A 22,592-nucleotide genomic window follows, 5' to 3' on the forward strand; every position below is an offset into this window, starting at 1 on the left:
CTCAAAAAGAAGCTAGCATTTGCTAGATGAATGAGACAGAAAATTGATATACTTTTTGTTTCATTGTTGTTATTGTTGCTGCTGTTTCTCATCAAAGACACTCAGTGACTGTCATTTTAAATCAAGAAAGAGGAAATGGAGAGGAAAAAAATTCAAAGAATTTTTTCTTCCAGCAATTTGTTGACTCCATCACAGATCTTTTTGAGGTTGGGTCGGCATTCTCCATCCAGGCTGTAGAGGGCAGAGAGGAATTCCACATCTGCAAAGCTATTGAAGACATGGTTGATGCGTCCATGGGTCCTGGCAGTCAGGTGCCTCCCTACCAGCTCAAGCACCAAATCTTTACACTCATTCAGGAGCTGGGAAAGCACAGTCTTATCAAAAGTATACTCTACCTCATAGAAGCTCACGATGGTCATAGCTGTCTGATTTAGCTTCTTTCTGAGTTTCTCTACGATCTCCATCTCTTCTTGGTTGAACTGATTGTTTCGGTAGAGGATTCCAATTTTGATAGCCACTTTAATTAAGTCTTTCATGATCTTGTGGGCTTCTTTCTTGTTATGAGTGTGTTCTTTGGTGACTTTGTAGAGTTCATCAAAGATCTCACTGCTGGTGTCATCAACAAGCATATTGGCCACGGTTTTACTAGCTAATTTGCTCAATATTTTCTTCTGTGCTTGAAGGGCAAGGTTCTTTGAGCTAAATAAGTCAGGGCCTGCCGCCGAGACCGGCTCGCCCTCGCTCAGCATCCCGGAGTCCGAGCCCATGCTGCGGCGGCTCCGCGCCCTCCCGCTCCGCCCGGCCCACCGCGGGCTGGCTGCCCGGGACCCGGGCTGCGCAGCTCCGGAGGAGGGGGAGGGGAGGGGGAGGGGAAGGGGAGGAGGGGGAGGGGGAGGGGGAGGAGGGGGAGGGGAGGGGAGGGGGAGGAGGGGAGGGGGAGGAGGGGGAGGATGGGAGGAGGAGGGGAGGGGAGGGGGGAGGGGGAGGGGGGGAGGGGGGAGGATGGGAGGAGGAGGGGAGGGGAGGGGGAGGAGGGGAGGGGGAGGAGGGGGGGAGGGGAGGAGGAGGGGAGGGGGAGGAGGGGAGGATGGGAGGAGGAGGAGAGGGAGGGGAGGGGAGGGGGAGGATGGGAGGAGGAGGGGAGGGGAGGGGGAGGATGGGAGGGGGAGGATGGGAGGAGGAGGGGGAGGAGGGGGAGGAGTGGAGGAGGAGGGGGAGGAGGGGAGGGGAGGGGGAGGAGGGGGAGGATGGGAGGAGGAGGAGGGGAGGGGAGGGGGAGGAGGGGAGGGGAGGGGGAGGAGGAGGGGAGGAGGGGGGAGGGGAGGCGGCAGCGCCTGCGGCTTGGGCAGGGAGTGGCTCCGGTCCCGCACCCAGGGCTGAGCGGGGAGCGCGGGCGGGGGCCGGGATGCAGCCTCGGGAGAGGGAGAGGGGAACGGGGCTCAGGGCATGGGGACGGGGAGGCGCCTGTGTCCCTGTTGCCAGACTCACATTCAGTACCCCGACTTGCTGCCCCCCCCCGCCCCTCCCCGGGCCCCCCGGGGCCCCTCCTCGGGCCTGCCCGTGGACACGGAGCTGAAGTCGCTGCCTGGGGGGCTGCGGGGGCTTCTGCCCAAACCGCTGTTCCCGGGTCCGAGTCGGGTCAGGAAGAGGCTGTGATGGGGAGTACCCTCTCCCCACCCCAGCAGGGGCACAGCCGCGGGTCGGCCAGCCTCACTTCCCCAAGTGGAAGGCGAGGGAGCGATGGGCAGCTGCCAGGGTGAGCCGGAGTGCCCCCCCGGGGGGAAAAGCAGGACTCTATTTCTTTGTCCATTTTCAGACCCTGATCACAGCCTGGGGCCCCTAACTGCCATAGTGGAGCAGGGACCCTCCTCACAGCTCCAGGGCAGAGGGGTGGGCTTGTGGTCATCCACAGACCAGAGCACAGGCCAGGAGAGCATTCAGAGCCTCTCATAAGACCTTGAAGGATTGGGGTCCCTGGTGGGGACCAAAATACTCAAAAATACTAAAAAGTTTAGGAAGTATGTTAAAACCAGGCCATAGGCTGGGGAAAATGAATAAACAGAAAAAAAAAAAGAATCTGACCATAGAAAATTTCTTTGGTTCCCATGGAGGATCAAAATATACACTCAGAAGATGACAAAGTCAAAGCTTCTGTATAAAAAACCTCCAGGTAAAATAGGAATTGATCTCAGGCTATGGAAGAGCTTAAAAAAGATTTTGAAAATCAAGTAAAGGAGGTAGATGGTAAGAGAAATGAGAGCAATATAGGAAAATCATGAAAACCAAGTCAGCAACTTGATGAAGGAGATATAAAAAAATTCTGAAGAAAATAACATGTTAAAAACCAGTTTAGTTAAAATGGAAAAAGTAATCCAAAAAGTCAATGAAGAGGAGAAGGACTCCCTAAAAAGCAAAATTGACCAGATGGAAAAAAAAGATAAAAAAAGCTCTCTGATGAAAACAACTCTTTTAAATGTAGAATGGAGCTGAGGGAAGCTGATGACCTTGTGAGGAATCAAGAAGCAATAAAACAAAACCAATTGAATGAAAAACTAGAAGAAAATGCAAAATATTTCATTAGAAAACCAACTGACCTGGGAAACAGATCCAGGAGAGATAATTTTTAAAATCCTTGGGCTACTTGAAAGTCTTGATCAGAAAAAAAGAGCATTGACTTTTTTCAAGAAATTCTCCAGGAAAATTGCCCTGATATCCTAGAAGCAGAGGGTAAAATAGAAATTGAGGGAATCCACCGATCACTTTCTGAAAGAGATTCCCCCCAAAAAACAATCTCCCAGGAATATTATAGCCAAATTCTAGATTTCCCAAGTCAAAGAGATAATATTACAAGCAACCTGAAAGAAATAATTCAAATATCATGAGGCTATAGTTAGGATTACACAGGACTTAGTAGCATCTACATTAAGGTCTCAAAGGTTTGGAATATGGTATTCCAGAAAGCAAAAGAGTTTGGATTACATTTGAGAATCAATCTGAACATAATTCAAGCTCTTTTGCCTTCTGCCTTCAGCAAAACTGAACATCCTCTTTCAGGGGATCATCCCTTTTGCCTTCTGCCTTCAGCAAAACTGAACATCCTCTTTCAGGGGAAAAGATGGATATTCAATGACATAGGGAACTTTCAAACTTTCCTGTTGAAACAACCAGAGCTGAACATAAAGTTTGATCTTCAAGATCAGGACTCAGGTAAAGCATAGAGAGGGTGGGTGAGACGGGCAAATTATGAAATATCTAATGATGTTGAACTGCTTGTATTCTTGCATGGGAAGATGATACTGATAATGTGAACCTTCTCATTTATTAAAGCAGTTAAAAGAAACATACAGACAAGGCACTGGAGAGAATTGAATATGAAGGTATATTATAAAGATGGAGTCAATGGGTGATAAAGGTCTGTACTGGGGAAAAAGGAAAGGAGAGGTAGAATGGGTAAAGTTATTTTGTATAAAAGAGTCAAGATAAAGCTTTTGCAATGGAGTGGAAGTGGGGGGGGAAGTGAGGAGGAAGAAGTGAACCTTCTCATCAGAGATGATTCAGAGAGGAAACATACACACTCAATAGAGTACAGAACTCTATCTTACCCTAGAGGAAAAAGGAGAGGAAGGGGATGGGGGAGGGAAGGGGGATGTGATGTAGATGATAGAAGAAAGCGGAAATCATGGGAAAGGGTTGTCAGACAGAACACACTTTTTTTGCAAGGCCATGGGGTTAGGTGACCTACCTGGGGTCACAAGACTGGGTGGCTGTTGGGTGTCTCGGGTTGGATTTGGGTTCTGGTCCTCCTGGCTCCAGGGCCAATGATCTGTTTACTGTGCCACTTGGCCATTCCACAACACACTTTTGAGGAGAGACAAAGTGAAAGGAGAGTGAGAATAGAATAAAGGGGAGTGGGAGAGAATAGATCCAGGGAAATACAGATAGCAATAGCAACTTTTGGAAAAAATATTGAAGCAACTTCTCTGATCTACTTGTGATAAAGAATGAGATCCATTCTAGAGACAGTATTGATGGTATCTGAACACAGACTGAAATATAATTTATTTTCTTTTTCTCTCATTTCATTTTTAATGAGGTTTTTCTCTTTGTAGGGGAAGGAGGGATTGTGTTTACTTTTATAACAAAACTATTGTGATTGTGAGTAAATAAATAAATAAAGTTTAAAAAATTAAAAGAAATGAGGGATAGACAGATTTTAGAAAAACCTGGAAAAGCTTACATGAACTGTTGTAAAGTGAAGTGGACAGAATATGGAAACCATTGTCATAGTATCAGCAATAATGTGAGATGATCAAATATAAATGACTCTGCTCTTCTCAGCCATACAATAAGCCAAGTCTAATTCAAAGGTCTTATGATGGAAATTGCTATAGACATTCAGAGAAAGTCTGAATTAAAATGGAAGCATACTTAAGGAATCAGCATTATACAAGTATTAAATTGCAGAACTGTGCTCAGGTACCTTCATTCCAAGTCTATTGCTCTTTCCTCTTGAGTTGCCCCATTTGTTTTAAAAACAGAGCAAAGCCATAAGCCAGCAAAACTTCTAAACCATTGAGTGAAACTAGAAAGATGCAGTAGCATGTTGTACTGGGCAAGGGAGGCAGACCTTATATTCCCACACTGTAGAACAAGTCCAGATCAAATTCTGCTTAGTGAATTAGAAAGGAAAAGAAAATTGCTGTGAAGTCGGAGAGGAATGACACAATTTCATTGATCAACATTGCAAGTAGAAAATTCCACTGCAGACTTGAGAAAATGTGAGCACTAACCTGGAGGTTGAGGTTATGGGCAGCTAGGTGACTCATGGAAAGAACAGTGGACTTGGAATCAGGAATTCTCATCTTCATGAGTTCAAATCTGGTTTGTATGACCCTGGGCAAGTGATTTAACCTGGCTTGCTTCAGTTTCCTCATCTGTAAAAAGAGTTTGAGAAGGAAATAACAATCCACTCCAATATCTTTGACAAGAAGACCCCAAATGTCCATCATGTAGGACAAGACTAAAAAATAACTATGTAGCCTGTAGTGTGCCCTATGTTACCATGGGAGAAGGCATTCTTGCTATGTATATTTTAAATGTGTCTAAATATTTACAAACTGTCTCCAAATATTAGAATGTGAGCTCCATGAAGGCAAAGACTGAGTTTTCCTTTCTTTGGATAAGAGTGATTAGCATATTGTCTCTCACACAAAGTAATGCCTTCATAAAAATTTATTGATTGACTGACCTCCACAACCCTGTACTCTTCTATGTGCTTGTAGTCATCTTCTTGTTGGGGTTGCAATTAATGCTAAAATATAAACCTCAAATTTCCATTAACTTGCACTCTTTCTGCCTCCCACTACTTACATTTAATTTTGTCACTTTAAAAAAAAAAATTTGTTTATTTAAGGCAAGGAAGTTAAGTGACTTGCCCAAGATCACACAGTTAGGCAATTATTAAGTGACTGAGGTTGGATTTGAACTCAGGTCCTCCTAACTCCAGGGCTGGTACTCTATCTACTGCGCCACCTAGCTGCCCCTCCATTTAATTTTTTAAAAAATGTTGCATGAATTGTCTTTAAGTCCCAACTTGCTGCTATTAGTAAACAAGCCAGCACAGGATATAGACGCAGGGAAATTAAGTTATTGACTCAAGAGTATGACATACAACATGTATCTGATTATTCAGTAGAGCTTATATATGTATATGTGATTTTTTTTTGTCCTTCATTTTCAAAAGAAGACCACGACCTCAGGGAGATGATGCCATGACAAGCTTGTGAATTGGATTTGAGTGAGGGAGTGCGATGCTAAGTCTCCAGTCTCACTTTTGCTTCCAGAACATCTGGATCCAGTGGCCAGATATATATCAGGATGACTGAAGATGGCCCTGGATTCGAGGCAATCAGGGTTAAGTGAGTTGACCAGGGTCACACAGCTAGTAAGAATCAAGTGTCTACAGTTGGATCTGAACTCCTGTCCGGAATCCAAGGCTGATGCTCTATCCACTGTGCTCCCTAGCTGCACAAAAATATACATACGTACATATATATGTACGTATGTATACATACATTTGTATGTAGATATATGTGCATATAGATATAGATATAGATATATATATGTGAGGGGCAAAGTGCTGACTTTTCAGAAACATAGTCTAAATTAGTCTAAGCCATAGGCCTCAGTTTCTATTTCTCAAGAATCAGGTGAGTGTGGGAACTCAGATCTACAGCTAGAAAAATTATGTCACCCTAACTTTATAAGATGTAAACAAAGACTAACTTTCCTTGGAATGCTCAGGTATACTCCCCTTCTCTTTGGACCATCAAGTTTGACCAATTGTTGTAAGGGCGGGCAGAAAAGAGGAGGGGGAATGGGTTGTGGTTTTTGTGGGGTTTTTTTAACCCGGCTTCAGCTTCTGTAATTCGGCTTTTCCTGCTCTCTCATAGAGAGTTAGGAACTGCCCTGCTTCTTGCAAAGAACTGCATTAAATTTTAACTCTTTGCTGCCACTTTGAGAGGACTCCAAGTCATCATTTTTGAGTTAGGGTTTAAATTCCTCGCACATATATATAATGTATAGCGGGAGAAAGAGAGAGAAAGGGAGGGAGAGATGGGGGAAGGAAGGGAGGGAGAGGTGGGATTGGAAGAGAAAAAGAGGGTAGTGAGAGAGTGAATAAAAGAGAAGATTGCTTCTGTTCAGAGCAGGTATAATATATATGCTGAAGAAAATAATAATAGGTACTAATAAAAACTAACCTTTATATTCCACTTGCTATGTTCCAGACACTGTTGAGTGTTACAAATATTATCTCATTTGATCCTTCTAACAACTCTATGAGGTAGATATTATTATTGTTTGTATTTTTTAGATGTGGAAACTGAGACAGAGATTAAGTGACTTGTTTAGGTTAACACAGCTGGTAATTGTCTAAGGTCAGATTTTAACTAAGGGGAAAAAAGAATGTTTAACATTTACTAGGGAAGAAAAAAAAATGTCCTTGTTAGTACAGTCACTTATAGTAGACCAAAGAAAAGAGAACATTTTAAAAAATCAGTCAATCAATAAGCATTTTTAAGTACCTGCTACAAGCTTTAGCAGATAGGTAAAGAGGAGACAGCTTCTTTGAACTATCCAAATCCACTTGAGTCCTCTTTTGTACAGTGATGAGAAGGAATGGAGATCCAGTACTGAAGATGACATTGTGTTTTCAGCTATCCCTGTAATCAGTGCTAAGGCATTGTAGAGCAAAAATGATAAATACAGAACAAAATGACATTAGTTGTTAACTCTTAACAACAAAATAAATAAAAACAAAACAAAACTAACACTTTCCCCTCCCCCCTCTATGAGTTCTGTGAAAATTCTGTTATCAAACAATCTAACTCCACAGTTACTCTAAACATATGAACATACAGCTATGAAGGCTTCCCTGGGTGGTATGAACAAATGAAAACATTAGACTTGGCTGACTCTGGAAGAGCGAATGAGGCTAACAACTTTGGGTAACTTTGTCTCACTTAAAACCAATTGCACAGGGGCGGCTAGGTGGCACAATGGACAAGTCACCGGCCCTGGAATCAGGAGTACCTGAGTTCAAATTCTGTCTCAGACACTTCATAATTACCTAGCTGTGTGGCCTTGGGCAAGCCACTTAACCCCATTTGCCTTGGAAAAAAAACCTAAAACCAATTGCACAAGTCAAGACATCACCCCATGATGTCATTGGTTCTCTTAGAAAATGAAGGATGAACAACAGATGTTTGTGCACCGTCAACTTCAAATTATTTCCTTCTTACTGGGTAGAAACTCTCAGTTTGCTGGCAGGAAGTCATTCTGAGGTGGAGAATTTGGAGGGGGCATTCCTGGAATAGGTACGCTTCTCACTCTCTTCGATCTCCGTGTAAATTAACTTCTTTAGCAACAGCAAGGATAAACTCCAGGGTCTGCAATAGGAATGATGAGAGGCATCTGGTGTAATGAGAAATGTGCTTTATTTGTGCATCCTAGGCTGTTCTGGGCACGACCAGATCACTTAATAAGGAGACACTCCTCAGGTGGCTTTGCTAGGGCATGCCCAGATCTCCTAAGATGGGGGTACTCTTGGTCCCCCTACCAAATGGGAGGATGTGTGTGTGTGTAGCCTCCTTTGATTAGCTCCAGTCAGAAAGCTTGTGTTTTTGAAATTGGTGAGACTAAAACAAGTCACCGCTGGCATACTCTTTCCTTCAAGCTCTTTCCTACTTTGTCCAGAGGGTGAAAATCCCAGTTCACCTACAAATACCTTCTCAGTGTCAAGAACTGAATCAGTGAGAAGAGGGGCACTTTGATCCCCTGCTGGTCTTTTTTTATCCCACTTGGAGAAATGGGTCTACAGGAGGGGATTTGCCAGGATTACAGGCAGGATGTTGCAGCCAAAGAGCCAGGATGTCAGGGAAGTCCAGAGAAGCTTGGAACCCTAGCACAAGGAGGTTTTGAACCTAGAAGTGGTACTGTGTGTGCTAAAGGAATTGCACTTAACTATGAATCTGGTCCCTTCCTCATCAGAGACTGAGTGGCACAGGGAAAATGGGGAATGGGAGGCAAATTATACCTCTCACAGGTTGGTGGGTAAGTTTGTATATTTGTGGTTATATATATTTGAAAGCATATTTCCTTGTAAAAATGGAGCTGACTGTTAATGAAATTTGGGGTGCAGGAAACTACCGCTATGCTTGGGGGAATACCATTGGTTGGGGCTGAAGACATTTACTAAAATCCATTTATCCCTCAATCCCTCTTAATGGCATCAGAGATGCCCATTCCTTGGGTAGGGAGAATATGTAATACACCTGGTCATCAGGCAGTGGAGACCAGGGTAATCATTCTTACATTTGAATTCAGAAATCTGAAATAGAGAGGTACAGGAAAGAAAAACAAATATTGAACCCAGGGATAACATCATCAGAAGAACAATAGGGAGACTATTAACAGATTTCTTCCTAAAAATACACACAACAAATCATGTTGTAAGATGAAGTCATATAGAAGAAGTGGTGGAAAAAGAGGTCTGAAACATAAGCTCACAACACCCTGCCTATAAGGTGTATCAATGTTTGCATGTGGAGCAGGGGGAATTAAATTGTAGAGAAGAAGATAGAGGTGGATGATATTTGACTTGATTAGTCAAGTTACAGATTATTAATGAAGGGAATGTCATTTCTGTAGCCTCTGGGCCCATTGAAGAATGAATGAGGAGGCAAAGAGAGGGAGAGAGGAAAAAGAAGAAATTTTAGTTCAGTGGTGGGAAGAAATAGTAAATGTATCCTTTGTAGATCTTAATGAAACAAAAATATTCAGTTCAAGGAGCACAAACAGCATAAATTTAAAAAATCAAAACATCAAAAAAGCAAAGAAAAAATGAAATCAAATTCATAAAAAATAAAAATTTTTAGAATCTACTACTCAGAGTTGTATGGACTAATATATCTAGGTTAAGTATTGGGGGATACAAAGAAAGGTAATTCCTAAAACAGGTGGGATTTTAGTTAGACTTCAAGGAAGCCAGGAGGCAGAGATGAGTAGGGAGACATAGAGGAATATCTTCAAAAACATAAGCTACCCAAACTAATAGATGTAGAGGTAGAGGTCATAACGCAGTTTTCCAGTCTCTGAAAAGGAAATAAAAGTTCTGCTAAAGAAAACAGACAAACAAAAGCTAGTCTTGATTGATTCACATAATTTTATCAAACTTCTGATGAACAATTAGTGACAATGTTATACAAAATATTCTAAAAAATTGAGAAAGTACCCAACCAAATTGCTTTTATGAAACAAATATAATCCTAATATCTAGGGAAGGATTAAGTACAAAGAACAAATATAATTCATAAATATTGATTAAAATTTTTTAAATAAAATTCTATTAGACTATAGTGACTCATCCAAGAAATCATTATGACTAAGTGGGAATTATAGCTAGGATGCAAGAATGATTCAGAATTAGGAAAACAATTAACATAACCATCATATTAAAAACAAAAACAACCCAAACCATATGATTATCAGTTATTCAATAAACATTAGATTAAGTGTTGGGGCATACAAAGAAAAGTAATTCCTGAAGCAGATGGGATTTTAGCTAGACTTCAAGAAAGCCAGGAGGCAGAGATGAGGGAGACAGAGAGAAGGCCTAGGGGAGAAATAAGGAATGTCTTACTGGAGGAATAGCAAAAGGGTCAATCTCAATGAATCACAGAGTATGTGGAAAGAAGTGGGAGGTGCAAAAACTGCAAAACTGATAGTGGGGGGGTGGCAGGTTGGGAAGGTCTTTGAATACTTAAATGAGGATTTTATATTATTTCAATAGTTATGGAAACAGTCTTTTATAAAACTGTTGACAACACTTATTTATACTGTTGTTGATCTCCAATTTTTCATGACCTCATTTAACGTTTTCTTATCAGAGATATTCGAGTAGTTTGACATTTCCTTGAGAGACTGGCATCACACAAGATGAGTTTCCCTGATTCTAAGACCAGTATTCTACCTACTGTACCACCTAATTGCCCCAAATTTACATTAAAAATCCTACAATATGTAGTGTTGAGCAGGAGTGGGGAAACTTTTTTTTTCTGCCAAGGACCATTTGGATATTTGTAACATCATTTGTGGGCCAAACAAAATTGTCATCTTATTTTTGGTCAAACATTTAATTAATTCATCCCTAAAAAGTTCCTAGATTTATTGAATTTCAAGTCCCATCTGTGGCTGGCATGGCAGTGCCAGACCAAATGATTTCTTGGGCCTTATATCTCCCCAAAGGTCAGACATTCCTTGCCCCTGGTGTAAAGGGAAATTGTTTTAATATCATAAAAAGGTATTTACCTAAAATCAAAAAGAAACAACAGGAATAGAATAGAACCTTTTCCAATAATATTAGTGCCTAGGAAGTCATATTAATAGGATCAGTTGGTATGAGGACCCTGTCTCAAGAGAGGTGATGCTTGAACCTTGATCAATCGAGCTCCAGGGCCACCTCTGTCATCTTTTAGGGGAAAAACATGGGGAGATAGTGGGAGGACCCGGTAGATATTAGTCCTATTCCAGGAGCCTTCCTTTAAAGCATTTTGATTCTTTCACTGAGAAGGAAAATGCTTTTCTTTCTATGGCTACCTTTAATCACTCTTGTGATCATGTTTGTCTCTTCTCTGATCTGTACTAGCTCCTTGATCATAAAGACTTTCTCTCATCCCACATGAGAAGGGACTGAGAATTTCTGTTAAGAAATGTTCTTCCAGTCATATGGAATCACTTCAATTATTGTAACTTCCCCACTTCAAACTTTACCACAATTTCAATGGGGTCAGATTGGTTCCTATTGATTTAGTCCCACATTGCAAGTTAATAGTGGAAACAAGATCATAAGGGGTGGTTCAAAATAAAACTAGTCCTTTTGAGTATACATATGAAATATGGGAGGCATGCTTTTTTGTTTTTCAGTCATTTCAGTCATGTTCAACTCTTTTTGACCCCATTTGGAGTTTTCTTGGCAAAGATACTGAAGTAGTTTCATTTTCTTTTCCAAATCATTTTACAGATGAAGAAACTGAGGAAAACATGGTGAAGTGATTTGCCCAGGATCATACAGCTCACAAATGTCTGAAGCCTAATTTGAATTGAGGAAGATGAGTCTTCCTGACTCCAATGCCAAAACTTTAACCATCCTTCCCAACTCATTAAATTGGCTTACCCAAAGGCTTCTATTAAACAGCAAACTTTCTTATTAGTGTATTGGAATTGCTGTATTTATAATGCAGAATTCATTTTTTTTAATTGTGCTGTAATTCAGATGGATTCTCACCTAAAACCATCCCCATTGGTCAAAATCAGTGGCTTTGACTACATTCCATTCAATTAAATTTAAAATGTCCATTTAAAAGCAATGATATAAGGAGAAACTATCCCAGTTTCCCAAGCTTCTTCTTATTTATTCTCCCAAAGCTAGGATTATTAGATAATGCCTTTAGAATTAGAAGGAATTAAGTGGCTATTTAATTCAATCACCTCATATTACAGGTGAGGAAATTTGAATTCACAAAGGCTAAGTGACTTGTCTAATATCATACAGGTAATAGATGTTTAGGGGTAGGACAGAGTAGGAACATTAACTATGACTTCACAGAAAAATGTAAAATACCTTAAGTATATGTAAACAGCAAAACAATCTCTAACTAGTCCATGAGAAAACTTGTACATGGCCCTGAGCTATACTGGCACTATGTCTTCTTTGTTCTGTTTCTATATAATATTTGGTGAGGCCTAGGCTTGATGTAGGGATCAACAGGTTACTCTGTCTTGCTACCATCCAGGATGACTGGTCTCTTCTGAGTAAACTCTCTCAATAGACCTAATTAACCAAAATAAGACCTATTAACAATCAAGCTGGTTTGGCATCTCAGTAATTCTCTTGAAGGATATGCTACCCTATGACTCTAAGGGTCATTGGGTGTGCTGACCTCCTGGAAGGGAAAGATTCACATTTGAGGAGAAACTGGCATAACTGATATGGCACAAAGATCCTGGGTTTGGGAGGAACCATCCTTCCTGGCATGTCCTCCTGGACTCTTCCTACTAGGTGTGTCTGCTATCTAGCCCCATCCTAAATTGAAGTCCACACCCTTCCTTTGATGGACAAGCCACGAGTATATTATAGATTCTACCTTTTGATGGTTAAATTATATACAAAATCCTTTTCAAAGTTGTATTTGGGGGGAGGGAGCAGGGGTTCTGGTTCTCTAGCCAGGAATTCCCACACATGTCTGCATAATTGGCAAACTCAGATCAAAGCATAGTATTTTCACCTTTTAAAAATTTCTTTTCTGGTTTACCCCCCATTTAGTTCTGATTCTTCCTTCATAACATGAGTAATATGAAAATATGTTAAACATGATTGTACATGAATAACCTGTATCCTATAACCCATTGTCATGGGGCAGGAGAAGGGAAGGGAGGTGGATAGAAAAATGTGGAACTCAAAAGCTTACAAAAAAAATGAATGTTGAAAACTATCTTTGGATGTAATTGCAGAAAAATAAAATAACCAAAAAAACCCTCCAATATTTAAACTCAAAACAAATTTACACATTGACCAAGTCCAAAAATGTTTGTCTTATTCTGTATTTAAAGTCCTTTGCCTCTGTTAGGAGGTACTTTGGAGTCCTGGTTTTACATTGAACTAATCAGAGTTCTTAAGTCTTTCAAATTGTTTTTCTTTATATTTTTGTTATTGTATAAACTTACTTCCTGGTTCTACTCCCCTTAGTCTGCATTAAATCATATGGATCTTCCTAATTTTCTTTGAAACTGCCCATTTCATTATTTTTATGACAATTCTATTCTATTATATTCACCTACCAAAGTTCATTAATGGTATGAGTGGATGCCTCTTAGTTTCCAGGTTTTCCATTCCATGGAATGTTTATGGATAATTTCCATACATAAACAATGTCTTTGTTTTACAGATGAGGGAAGTAAAGTTTTAAGTGATTTACCCAAGATCTTATGAGTAATAATGGCACAGTTGAGATTCAAAAACCAAATCCTTCAATTTTTAAATCTAGCATTCTTTCCACACGGGAAAAGCAAAATTTCATGACACTTGTACTAGGTGGAACCTCAGTCAACATCAGCTGCTTTTCCTTTTTTCCTTTTTTTCACCTGGCTCTCCAGGCATCAGCATTCCTTTCCATTGCTACCATCCAAGCCTGTTACTATAAGTACTAAATGAGAATTCTTGTCTCACTGAAAATGGACAGACAATGGAAGTGTGGAGTGAAAAAGGGGTGTAGGGGCAGGAAAGGGAGGAAAAGGTGGAGTTTGTGTCAGACAAGAAGGAAGGTCAATTTCTGACAAATTGGTGAGTCTGCCTACATAGCACCTGACTTTTGATCCAAGGTTTGGGAGGCAGCTAAGAAACTATCATCAAATTAAGAGCATTGTCAGATTGACAGTATCCTAATTTCTAGCTGTCAGTCCAAGAATTCATAAACAATTGAAACTCTTCTTTCTCTTTGTTTCTTCTCACCCCAATCCCCATTAATCCACATTCTTTCCTTCTATTCTGCCTTAAACCTGCTCCAAGGGCTTTGATAGACACTAAGCCTTACAGAAAATGGACTTAATGGTGTGTGCCCCTATGTATTTACGTTGATGTTTGGAAAGAGGGGAGAGAGAGGTAGGTGAGAGGGCTGAGTAAACTGTTGAGCAACAAGGAAAGACAAACACTGTTGGTCACTAAATCTGTTAACACAGTTTCTGTCTCTATAACAGAAGCAGAAGAGCAGCTAAGAAGCCATCCCAGAACCCAAGGGATCAGTGAGTGATAGACATTTTTACCAACTCCTTGCTGCTAAACTGAGCATCAACAAAAAAATGAAACTCATTTTCGTTGCCTTATTATTCTTGGGGATATTGGGTAAGTGACCAGTGGCTGAATACTGTTAAAGAAGGAATGCCAGCAATGGCAGTGGGGATGGGGAAGGGGGGAGGGGGAGGAGAAGGCTTTTCAGTAATTGATCTCTTATAGACAACAGACAAATGAGGTGTTCCAGGACTGTCCAAATACATTCTAATTTACCAGCAGCCCTTGTGATATGGTGAAGGCTGCCTGGAATCTAGAATCCAATGTGGGCAGAGGTGTCTTTCCCAGTCTCTGGGAAACCTCCATTACCCACAGCCACCACTGTTGCTATGTTTGCTTTCTTCTTCTATTTACTCCTTTCTTCGTTTCCACAAAAGGGGTTCTGAACAGGGAAGAAAAAAGAGTCACTTCTGGTGACCTAGTCACCAGACAGGTTAGAGTCCCTGTCCAACCCTCTACCAGAATCTTTCCAGATTGACCAGAACTATAAAGATTCTGCCTTGTCTATCCTAATGATACTTGTGTTTGGTGCAGTCCAGTTTCTGCCAAGATCAAATAGACTGTTTGCCTTCCTTCCTCCCATCCCTTAAACACCCTCATGATCAGGGAACTCCAGCTAACTGTTTCTGGTCAGAAGGAAAATCAACTAAACTTTTTCCCCTTTGACTCCTCTGGTCACTTTTAAAGTTTTCTTCTAGAATGGTTGTTATGGGTAAGGAAAGCAATGAAAAGTTAAAATTTTAAAAGTTTATATTCAGTTGTTCAGTTCTTAAGCAACTCCTCCCTCCCCTATATGCAAAGCATGAGGCCAAGAGGGCAAGTTCCAGTTGGAAACATACCTTTTTTGCCCAAAAAGATAAAGCTGAACATGTTGTTCTTTAATTTAGGATCAGGAGAGGAGTTTTATTTAAAGAGACCTATTACAAGTTTGTATTTTTCAAGTTTGTTCATTAAAAAATGAGTTTAGAGCAGCTAAGTAGCACAGTGGATAGAGCAGGTTCTCCTGGAGTCAGGAGAACCTGAGTTCAGACACTTAATAATCACCTAGCTGTATGACCTTGGGCAAGTCACTTAACCCACTGCCTTGCAAAAGCAAAAACAAGTTGTTATGTTTTAGTTGTTTTGGGTTATATGAGAAGCACAATGAAGCCCTTTATGATTCTGTGCCTCTGGAGTCAGGGGCCCTGGGATCATATTGAGACTCTGGCAATGAATGACCTATGACTTTGAGCAAAATCATTTAATAGGCCTGGACCCTCATTCTTAAAATGAGGTACTTTGATTTCAAAGGACCTGCAAACCACAACCCAAAGACTAAATCTGGTCTGCTGCCTGCCTACTTTTGTACAGCCTTCAAGTTAAGAATGTTTTTAAAAAAATTATTTTATTTTCAATTCAGGGGACCATGGGTAATTTGTTCTTCCTTCCAAATATAGAACAGTTATTGTGTAAATTTCTTTTTTCCTTCCCTCCTCTACCTCCAGCTCGACCTTAGAAATGTTATTAGTCACAAATAGGTATATAGACACACACACATATACATACGAATATATATATATATATATAATTATTCATCTATTTATCAGTTCTTTCTCTGGACACAGCATCTTCCTTCATATGTCATTTTTAGTTAATTTGTGATTTATAATAGTCAAAATGATTTAATTGCTCAAAGTCATTCTTTTTTTTTAAGGTTTTTGCAAGGCAAACGGGGTTAAGTGGCTTGCCCAAGACCACACAGCTAGGTAATTACTAAGTGTCTGAGACTGGATTTCAACCCAGGTACTCCTGACTCTAGGGCCAGTGCTTTATCCACTATGCCACCTAACCACCCTCAAAGTAATTCTTAAACAATATTGTGGTTACAATGTTTTCTTGGTTCTACTCCCTTTGTTCTTTTTTGAGGAAGTCTTCTCATGATCTTCTAGTATTCTATCACAGTCAAAAGCCACTTGTTCGGCCATTCCCCAATTGATGGGGATCCCTTGTAATATTCAGTTCTTTGCCACCACAAAGAGAGCTGCTACAAGGCTCCTCTTCACATTCAAAGTACTATCTGTGAATTTCCCTCCATCTTATTTTTACTCATTATTTTCCTTTTTTATTTAATTTTGATTTTTACAGTTTTATATTTATTTATTTGAAGTTTTTTTTTCTTTACCACAGTCTGTTGGTCCCTCAACCATGTAATCTCTCAGGTCCTTTTCAGCATTGGTTTCCTTGATGGAAACACATATTCTCTCTAATTTAGTCTAACTGCTCCTTTAGGTATAGTTACATATCTTTCTTATAAGCTGTGTAATAATTTTTAACACCCTAATAAAATGTGCTACACCTAATAGGTTTTATTTTGGAGTTAACTTTTGGAGTTTTTTTTGCAGGGGGTGGGGAGGGAGCAAAATAAGAAGGCAAAGGAACATTTCTTAGCATTTTCTACAATATAAGATTTCTTTGTAGATACAAGTAAGTACATTAGAAAATTACTGTAGCTGAATTCCAAATTTTATCTTTACAAAAAGAAGCAGACTTGTTCTTGGCACAAATGAAACAGTGGTCTCTGACTTAAATGGGCAGTAGATCAGAACTCTTGATTAACTTTGTTCTATTTTTGTGGGAGGGTAGGGAATACAGAGGATTGGGAAGAGGGAGAAAGATCAAATAAACAGAAATAAAGAGATTGAAGTTTCTTGATGGTCTTAGGAAGATGTACAAGTTGTGTTAGAGGCTATATCAAAACATTTGCCAAATCATAAATAACAAGGAATGAGGGGGCAGAGTCAAGATGGTGGAATGAAGGCAAAAAACCCCAGAAGTTCTCTCCCAGACACTTCAAATGCCTTTAAAATGTGACTCTAGCCAAATTCTAGAGAGGCAAAAGAAACAGAAAGACTGAGTGAAACAATTTTCTGGCCCAAGACAGCTTGGAGGTTCCCCAGGAAGAGTCTGTTCCACCCTAGAAAGGGTTGTAGGGCAACATGGGCAGAGTTGGAGCAAACCAGCTCCAACCATCCAGGAACAGCCTTTGGGGCCCCTGGGGGGGGAGGGGTCATTTGGGTCTAGAAGTCAGGTCCAGAGATTGCCTGGTCATGACTTTCAAGTAGCTCAATAATTTTTAAAATTTTATTTTTTAAAATTTTATTTAAAGCAATGGGGTTAAGAGTGACTGCCCAACACAGCTAGGCAATTATTACATGTCTGAGGGCAAATTTGAACTCAGGTCCTCCTGATTCCAGGGCCCATGCTCTATCCATTGTGCCAACTAGTGCCCTCCCCCCAAAGATAGCTCAATAGTTTTTAAATTATTTCTCTTGGATCTGTTTTCATTTTTTTTCCAATGTGATATTTCACATTTTTTCTAGGGTTTCATTCTTTTGGTTTTGTTTTATTATTTCTTGATTTCTCACAAAGTCAGCATATTCCCTTAGCTCCATTTTACATTTGAAGCAATTAAAGAAGGAATTTTTCAACTTGGAAGGTCAATGGGAAGGGAAAACTGCTGCACCAGAGTGAGTGAGCCCAAGACAGCGCAGGCCTCAGCACAGTCCCTGCTCCAGGAAGCAGGAGCAGGTTTGGGAAACCATCTGGTAGGAAACCAATCAGGGGTTGCTTCATAGCACTCAGCCCATGGATGTAAGAGGGTCAGGGGAGACTTAAGAGATCTCTCCACTATTCCTGAGGCAGGACTCTGCTGCTTTGCCCACACTCAAATCCACGTTGCAGTCTGGGCCCCATACTACCATGGAGGAACAGACATAGAGGAATGCTTGTGGTCATCCACAGATTAGAGCACAGGCCAGGAGAGCATTCAGAGTCTCTCATAAGACCTTGAATAAATTGGGGTGGGGAGGTAACAGGTCATTGAAAACAGCTGCAAAAACCCTCAAAATCTTGGGAAAGTATGCCTTCCACCCTGGAAACAGAGCCTCACCTTAACAAAGAGTTAAAATCAAGTTATAGGCTGGGTAAATGAGCAAACAATAGAAGAAAAAGAATCTGACCATAGATAATTACTTTGGTCCTATGGAGGATCAAAATTCCCACTCAGAAGATGAAGAAGCCAAAAGCCTCCAAGAAAAACAGAAATTGGTTTTAGGCTATGGAAGTACTCAAAAAAGATTTTGAAAATTCAGTAAGAGAAGAAGAGGAAAATTGGGAAGAGAAATGAGAGTAATGCAGGAAAATCATGAAAATGAAGTCAGCAGCTTAGTGAAGGATATGCAAAAAATACCAATGAAAATAACATGCAACCAGTTTAGCTCAAATAGAAAAAGTAGTCCAAAACATCAATGAGGAAAAAAATACCTCAAAAAGCAGAAGTGGCCAGTTAGAAAAAGAAATTAAAAACTCTCTGAAGAAAATAATTGCTTCAAATGTAAAATGGAGCTAAAGGAAGTTGATGACTTTGTGAGAAATCAAGAAATAATAAAACAAAACCAAAAGAATGAAAAACTAGAAGAAATGTGAAATACCTCATAAGATAAACAGCTGACCTGGAAAACAGATCCAGGAGAAATAATTTAAAATTTATTGGGCTACCTAAAAGTTATGACCAGAAAAAGAGCCTAGCCTTCAGTTTTCAAGAAATTCTGCAGGAAAATTATCCTGATATCCTAGAAGCACAGGGTAAAATAGAAATTGGGGGAATTCACCCATCACTCCTGAAAGAGATCCCAAAATAAAAATTCCCAAGAATATTATAGTCAAATACCAGAACTCCCAAGCCAAAGAGAAAATATTATAAGCAGCCAGAAAGAAAAATTCAAATATCATGACACTACAGTCAGGATTACACAGGCTTTAGCAATATCTACATTAAAGGCTTGTAGGGCTTAGTATATGTTATTCTGGAAAGCAAAGGAGCTTGAATTACAACTGAGCATCAACTACCCAGCAAAAGTGAATATATTCTTTCAGGGCAAAAGATGAATATTCAATGAAATAAGGAAATTCCAAACTTTCCTGCTGAAACGACCAGAGCTGAACAGAAAACTTGATCTTCAAATACAGGATTCAGGTGAAGCATAGAGAGGGTGGATGGGAAGAGCAAATTATGAGGAATATGTTGAACTGCTTTTATTCCTGCATGGGAAGATGATACTGATAACTCATATGAACCTTCTCATTTATTAGGGCAGTTAGAAGGAGAATATATAGACAAGGCATAGGAGGGAATTGAATATGAAGGATTATAAAGGTCTGTACTGGGAGAAAAGGAAAGGAGAGGTAGAATGGGTAAAATTATTTTCCATAATAGAGTCAAGATAAAGCTTTTGCAATAGAGTGGAAGGGAGAGAAGATAAGGGGGAAGGAGTGAATCTTCACTCTCATTGGAAGTGGCTCAGAGAGGCTCTATCTTGCCCTAGAGGGAAAAAAGAAAAGGGATGGGAGAAAGAAGACAGGGAAGGACAGGAGCTGTAGGTGATAGAAGAGAGGGAAGATCATGGAAGAAGGTAGTTAGATACAACACACTCTTAAGGAAGGATAGGGTGAAGAGAGAGAGAGATAATAGTATAAATGGAGATAGGGAGGAATAGGATGGAGGGAAATACAGTTAGCAATAGCAACTGTGGGAAGAAAATATTGAAACTTCTCTGATGGACATATGGTAAAGAATTTGATCTATTCCAAAGACAGAGCTGATATTATCTGAATACATACTGAAGTACACTCTTTTCCCTCTCATTTTATTTTTCTTGAGGTTTCTCTATCTTTGTGGGGAGGGGGGGGAGGAAGTATTATGTTTACTTTTACAACAAAATCATTGTAGTAATGTGAAAGTTTAATTAAAAAAAACAAGGGATGAATGGTGCTTTGCTTTTAGATATAACAAAGGGAGATGTGCTTCATTCTTTTTTTTAAATTTTCTTAATTTTTTTTATTTTTAAGGGGGTTTTTTGCTAGGCAATGGGGTTAAGTGACTTGCCCAAGGCCACACAGCTAGGTCATTATTAAGTGTCTAGACGGGATTTGAACCCAGGTACTCCTGACTCCAGGGCCTGTGCTTTATCCACTGCGCCACCTAGCTGCCCTATGTGCTTCATTCTTGACTGAAGGGTTGTGCTTAGTTACAGTTACATAGTTACAGTTTCACCTTACCAGTACCTTTGTGTGGCACAGTGACATTTTAGCTATCCTTAAGATTCTGTCACCAAGGTGCCCCTCTGCCAGACCTACCCTCTTTTCCTTTGAAGTTAACCCCACAAAGTCAAGGACCAGACCACCCCATCTCTGAACACAGAAGTGCCTGTGATTGGGCTGTCTCCTGAAATACTGCCATGTTAACTGCCCTTTCCCCCAGTAACACAATTGTTGTTCCTCATCCTCATAAAAATGCCTAGCTATAACTCAATTCCTATACACCCAAGCATGCTTTATTCTTTAACCCCCCCCCTTCCTTTCCACTCATTCTTTTACTTCTTTCCAGCAACTCTATAAAACTACTTCTTTTTTTTAGGGTTTTGCAAGGCAAACAGAGTTAAGTGGCTTGCCCAAGGCCACACAGCTAGGTAATTATTAAGTGTCTGAGACCGGATTTGAACCCAGGTACTCCTGACTTCAGGGCTGGTGCTTTATCCACTACACCACCTAGCTGCCCCTAAAACTACTTTTTAAAAGTAGTTTTTCCCTGTAAAGTCCAACTCAAATGTTACTACATCCCTAATTTCTGATTGAAAAGTGATCACTCTGGACTCTGACCTCCTCTGTACTTATACCCTATCTGAAGGGAAGGGAATCCCTTTTTGACATGTGTCAAAGATCAATCAGTAAGGGCAACAAGCATTTTTAAATTTTTATTTTTAAATTTTAAATTTAATTTTTATTTTCAATTCTAAATTTTCTCCCTTCTACTCCCTTCCTCACCCAATGAAATGGAAAGAAATATGATACCCATTATACAATGAAGCCATGCAAAATGTACACCCACATTTCCCATATTTCCCAAAAAAATGGAAAAATATTCACTGTAATCCATCAGTTCTCAATTTGGAGGTGAATAATATTTTGTATCATAAGTCCTTTGGAATTGTGGTGAATCATTGGATTGATCAGAGTTTGCTTCTGATTATCTTTACAATATTATTATTATTATTAATTGTACACATAGGTACTAAGTAGGAGATTCAAATCCAGGATCCAAATTCAGCTCTTATATTTGTACATCACCTTGCCTCCCACACTGAGTTTATAGAGACATGACCAGGCAGAGGCAAGAAGTGAGTAGAATCAGGAAAAGAACATACATAATGAAAATAAAATTAAGACTTAAAAGAAATCATTGCTTCTAGGAAAACAGACAATGAAATATACATTCCTTCTCTCACTAGAAGTGGAAGACTATGAATGTGAAAGTAAACACTATCAAAAGTGGTTATTGTGTGAGCTGACTTTGCTTAAGTATTTTTCTTTATTACAAGAAAATTTTCATTGGAAAGGAGCATTTAAGACAGACTCTTAACTTGGCATCCATAGAGTTAAAAGGTCAGAAGTTGTAATGATGCTTAAAGTGGATTTTAGTTGTGAACTTTCTCACAGATAAGTATATTTTTGCTTTGTTTTGCCCTGTATTAAAAATAGTAGATACAAAGAGAGAGAGAGAGAGAGAGAGAGAGAGAGAGAGAGAGAGAGAGAGAGAATGTAGAATAGTATAGTATTGTATGGTAAGGCATGGTTTGGCATGGCATAGCATATGACATACTATATAACATAAAGAATAAAACCAAATTATGGATATTTGTTTTGTATTTCACATGAATAACGGGTTTCATATTGCTTACCTTCTCAATGGATGGAGAGGACTGGAAAGAGGAAGAGAGAAAATTTTGGAACACAAAATTTAAAAAGGAATGTAAAAGGAATAAAATTTAAATGAAATTGAAAAAGAAAAACCAAAAAATAAAGCTATTTGAATTGCTTTGTGTTTTGTTGTTTTTTTTTCTTTTGGAAAGGGTATAACAGATTGCTTTTTTTCAAGCCTAGGAGATTAAGAATTTTTATATAGAGAGAAAGAGATATGAACAAATGCTTATGGGAAAATAGTTACCAGGTTTTTAAAAATAAATAATATTTAAGAAATAAACCATCTAGGCACCTGTTTATTAGTTTCCCTGATTAATGGATAGGGATTAGTTTTAGTAATTAATGTGGAAATATAAGCATATACTCCTTGATTTCTATAGTATCAAATAGG

The 22,592-nt window shown here is 39.7% G+C and overlaps 1 protein-coding gene and 1 pseudogene across 2 annotated transcripts in view; one reads left to right on the forward strand and one right to left on the reverse strand.

Moving 5' to 3' along the window:
• Positions 1-22,592, forward strand: part of LOC141507282 (inhibitor of carbonic anhydrase-like) — a 113,549-nt gene that overhangs the window by 1,430 nt on the left and 89,527 nt on the right. For both annotated transcript variants that reach the window (XM_074214800.1, XM_074214799.1), the window contains exon 2: positions 14,314-14,458. In XM_074214800.1, the coding sequence (XP_074070901.1) occupies positions 14,416-14,458 (43 nt within the window). In that variant the 5' untranslated portion in view covers positions 14,314-14,415. The remainder of the gene's footprint in view (positions 1-14,313; positions 14,459-22,592) is intronic.
• Positions 153-767, reverse strand: LOC141521592 (tumor necrosis factor alpha-induced protein 8-like protein 3 pseudogene; annotated as a pseudogene).

Source organism: Macrotis lagotis, chromosome 1 (genome assembly GCF_037893015.1).
Source record: "Macrotis lagotis isolate mMagLag1 chromosome 1, bilby.v1.9.chrom.fasta, whole genome shotgun sequence".
In the NCBI taxonomy this organism is placed as follows: Eukaryota; Metazoa; Chordata; class Mammalia; order Peramelemorphia; family Peramelidae; genus Macrotis; species Macrotis lagotis.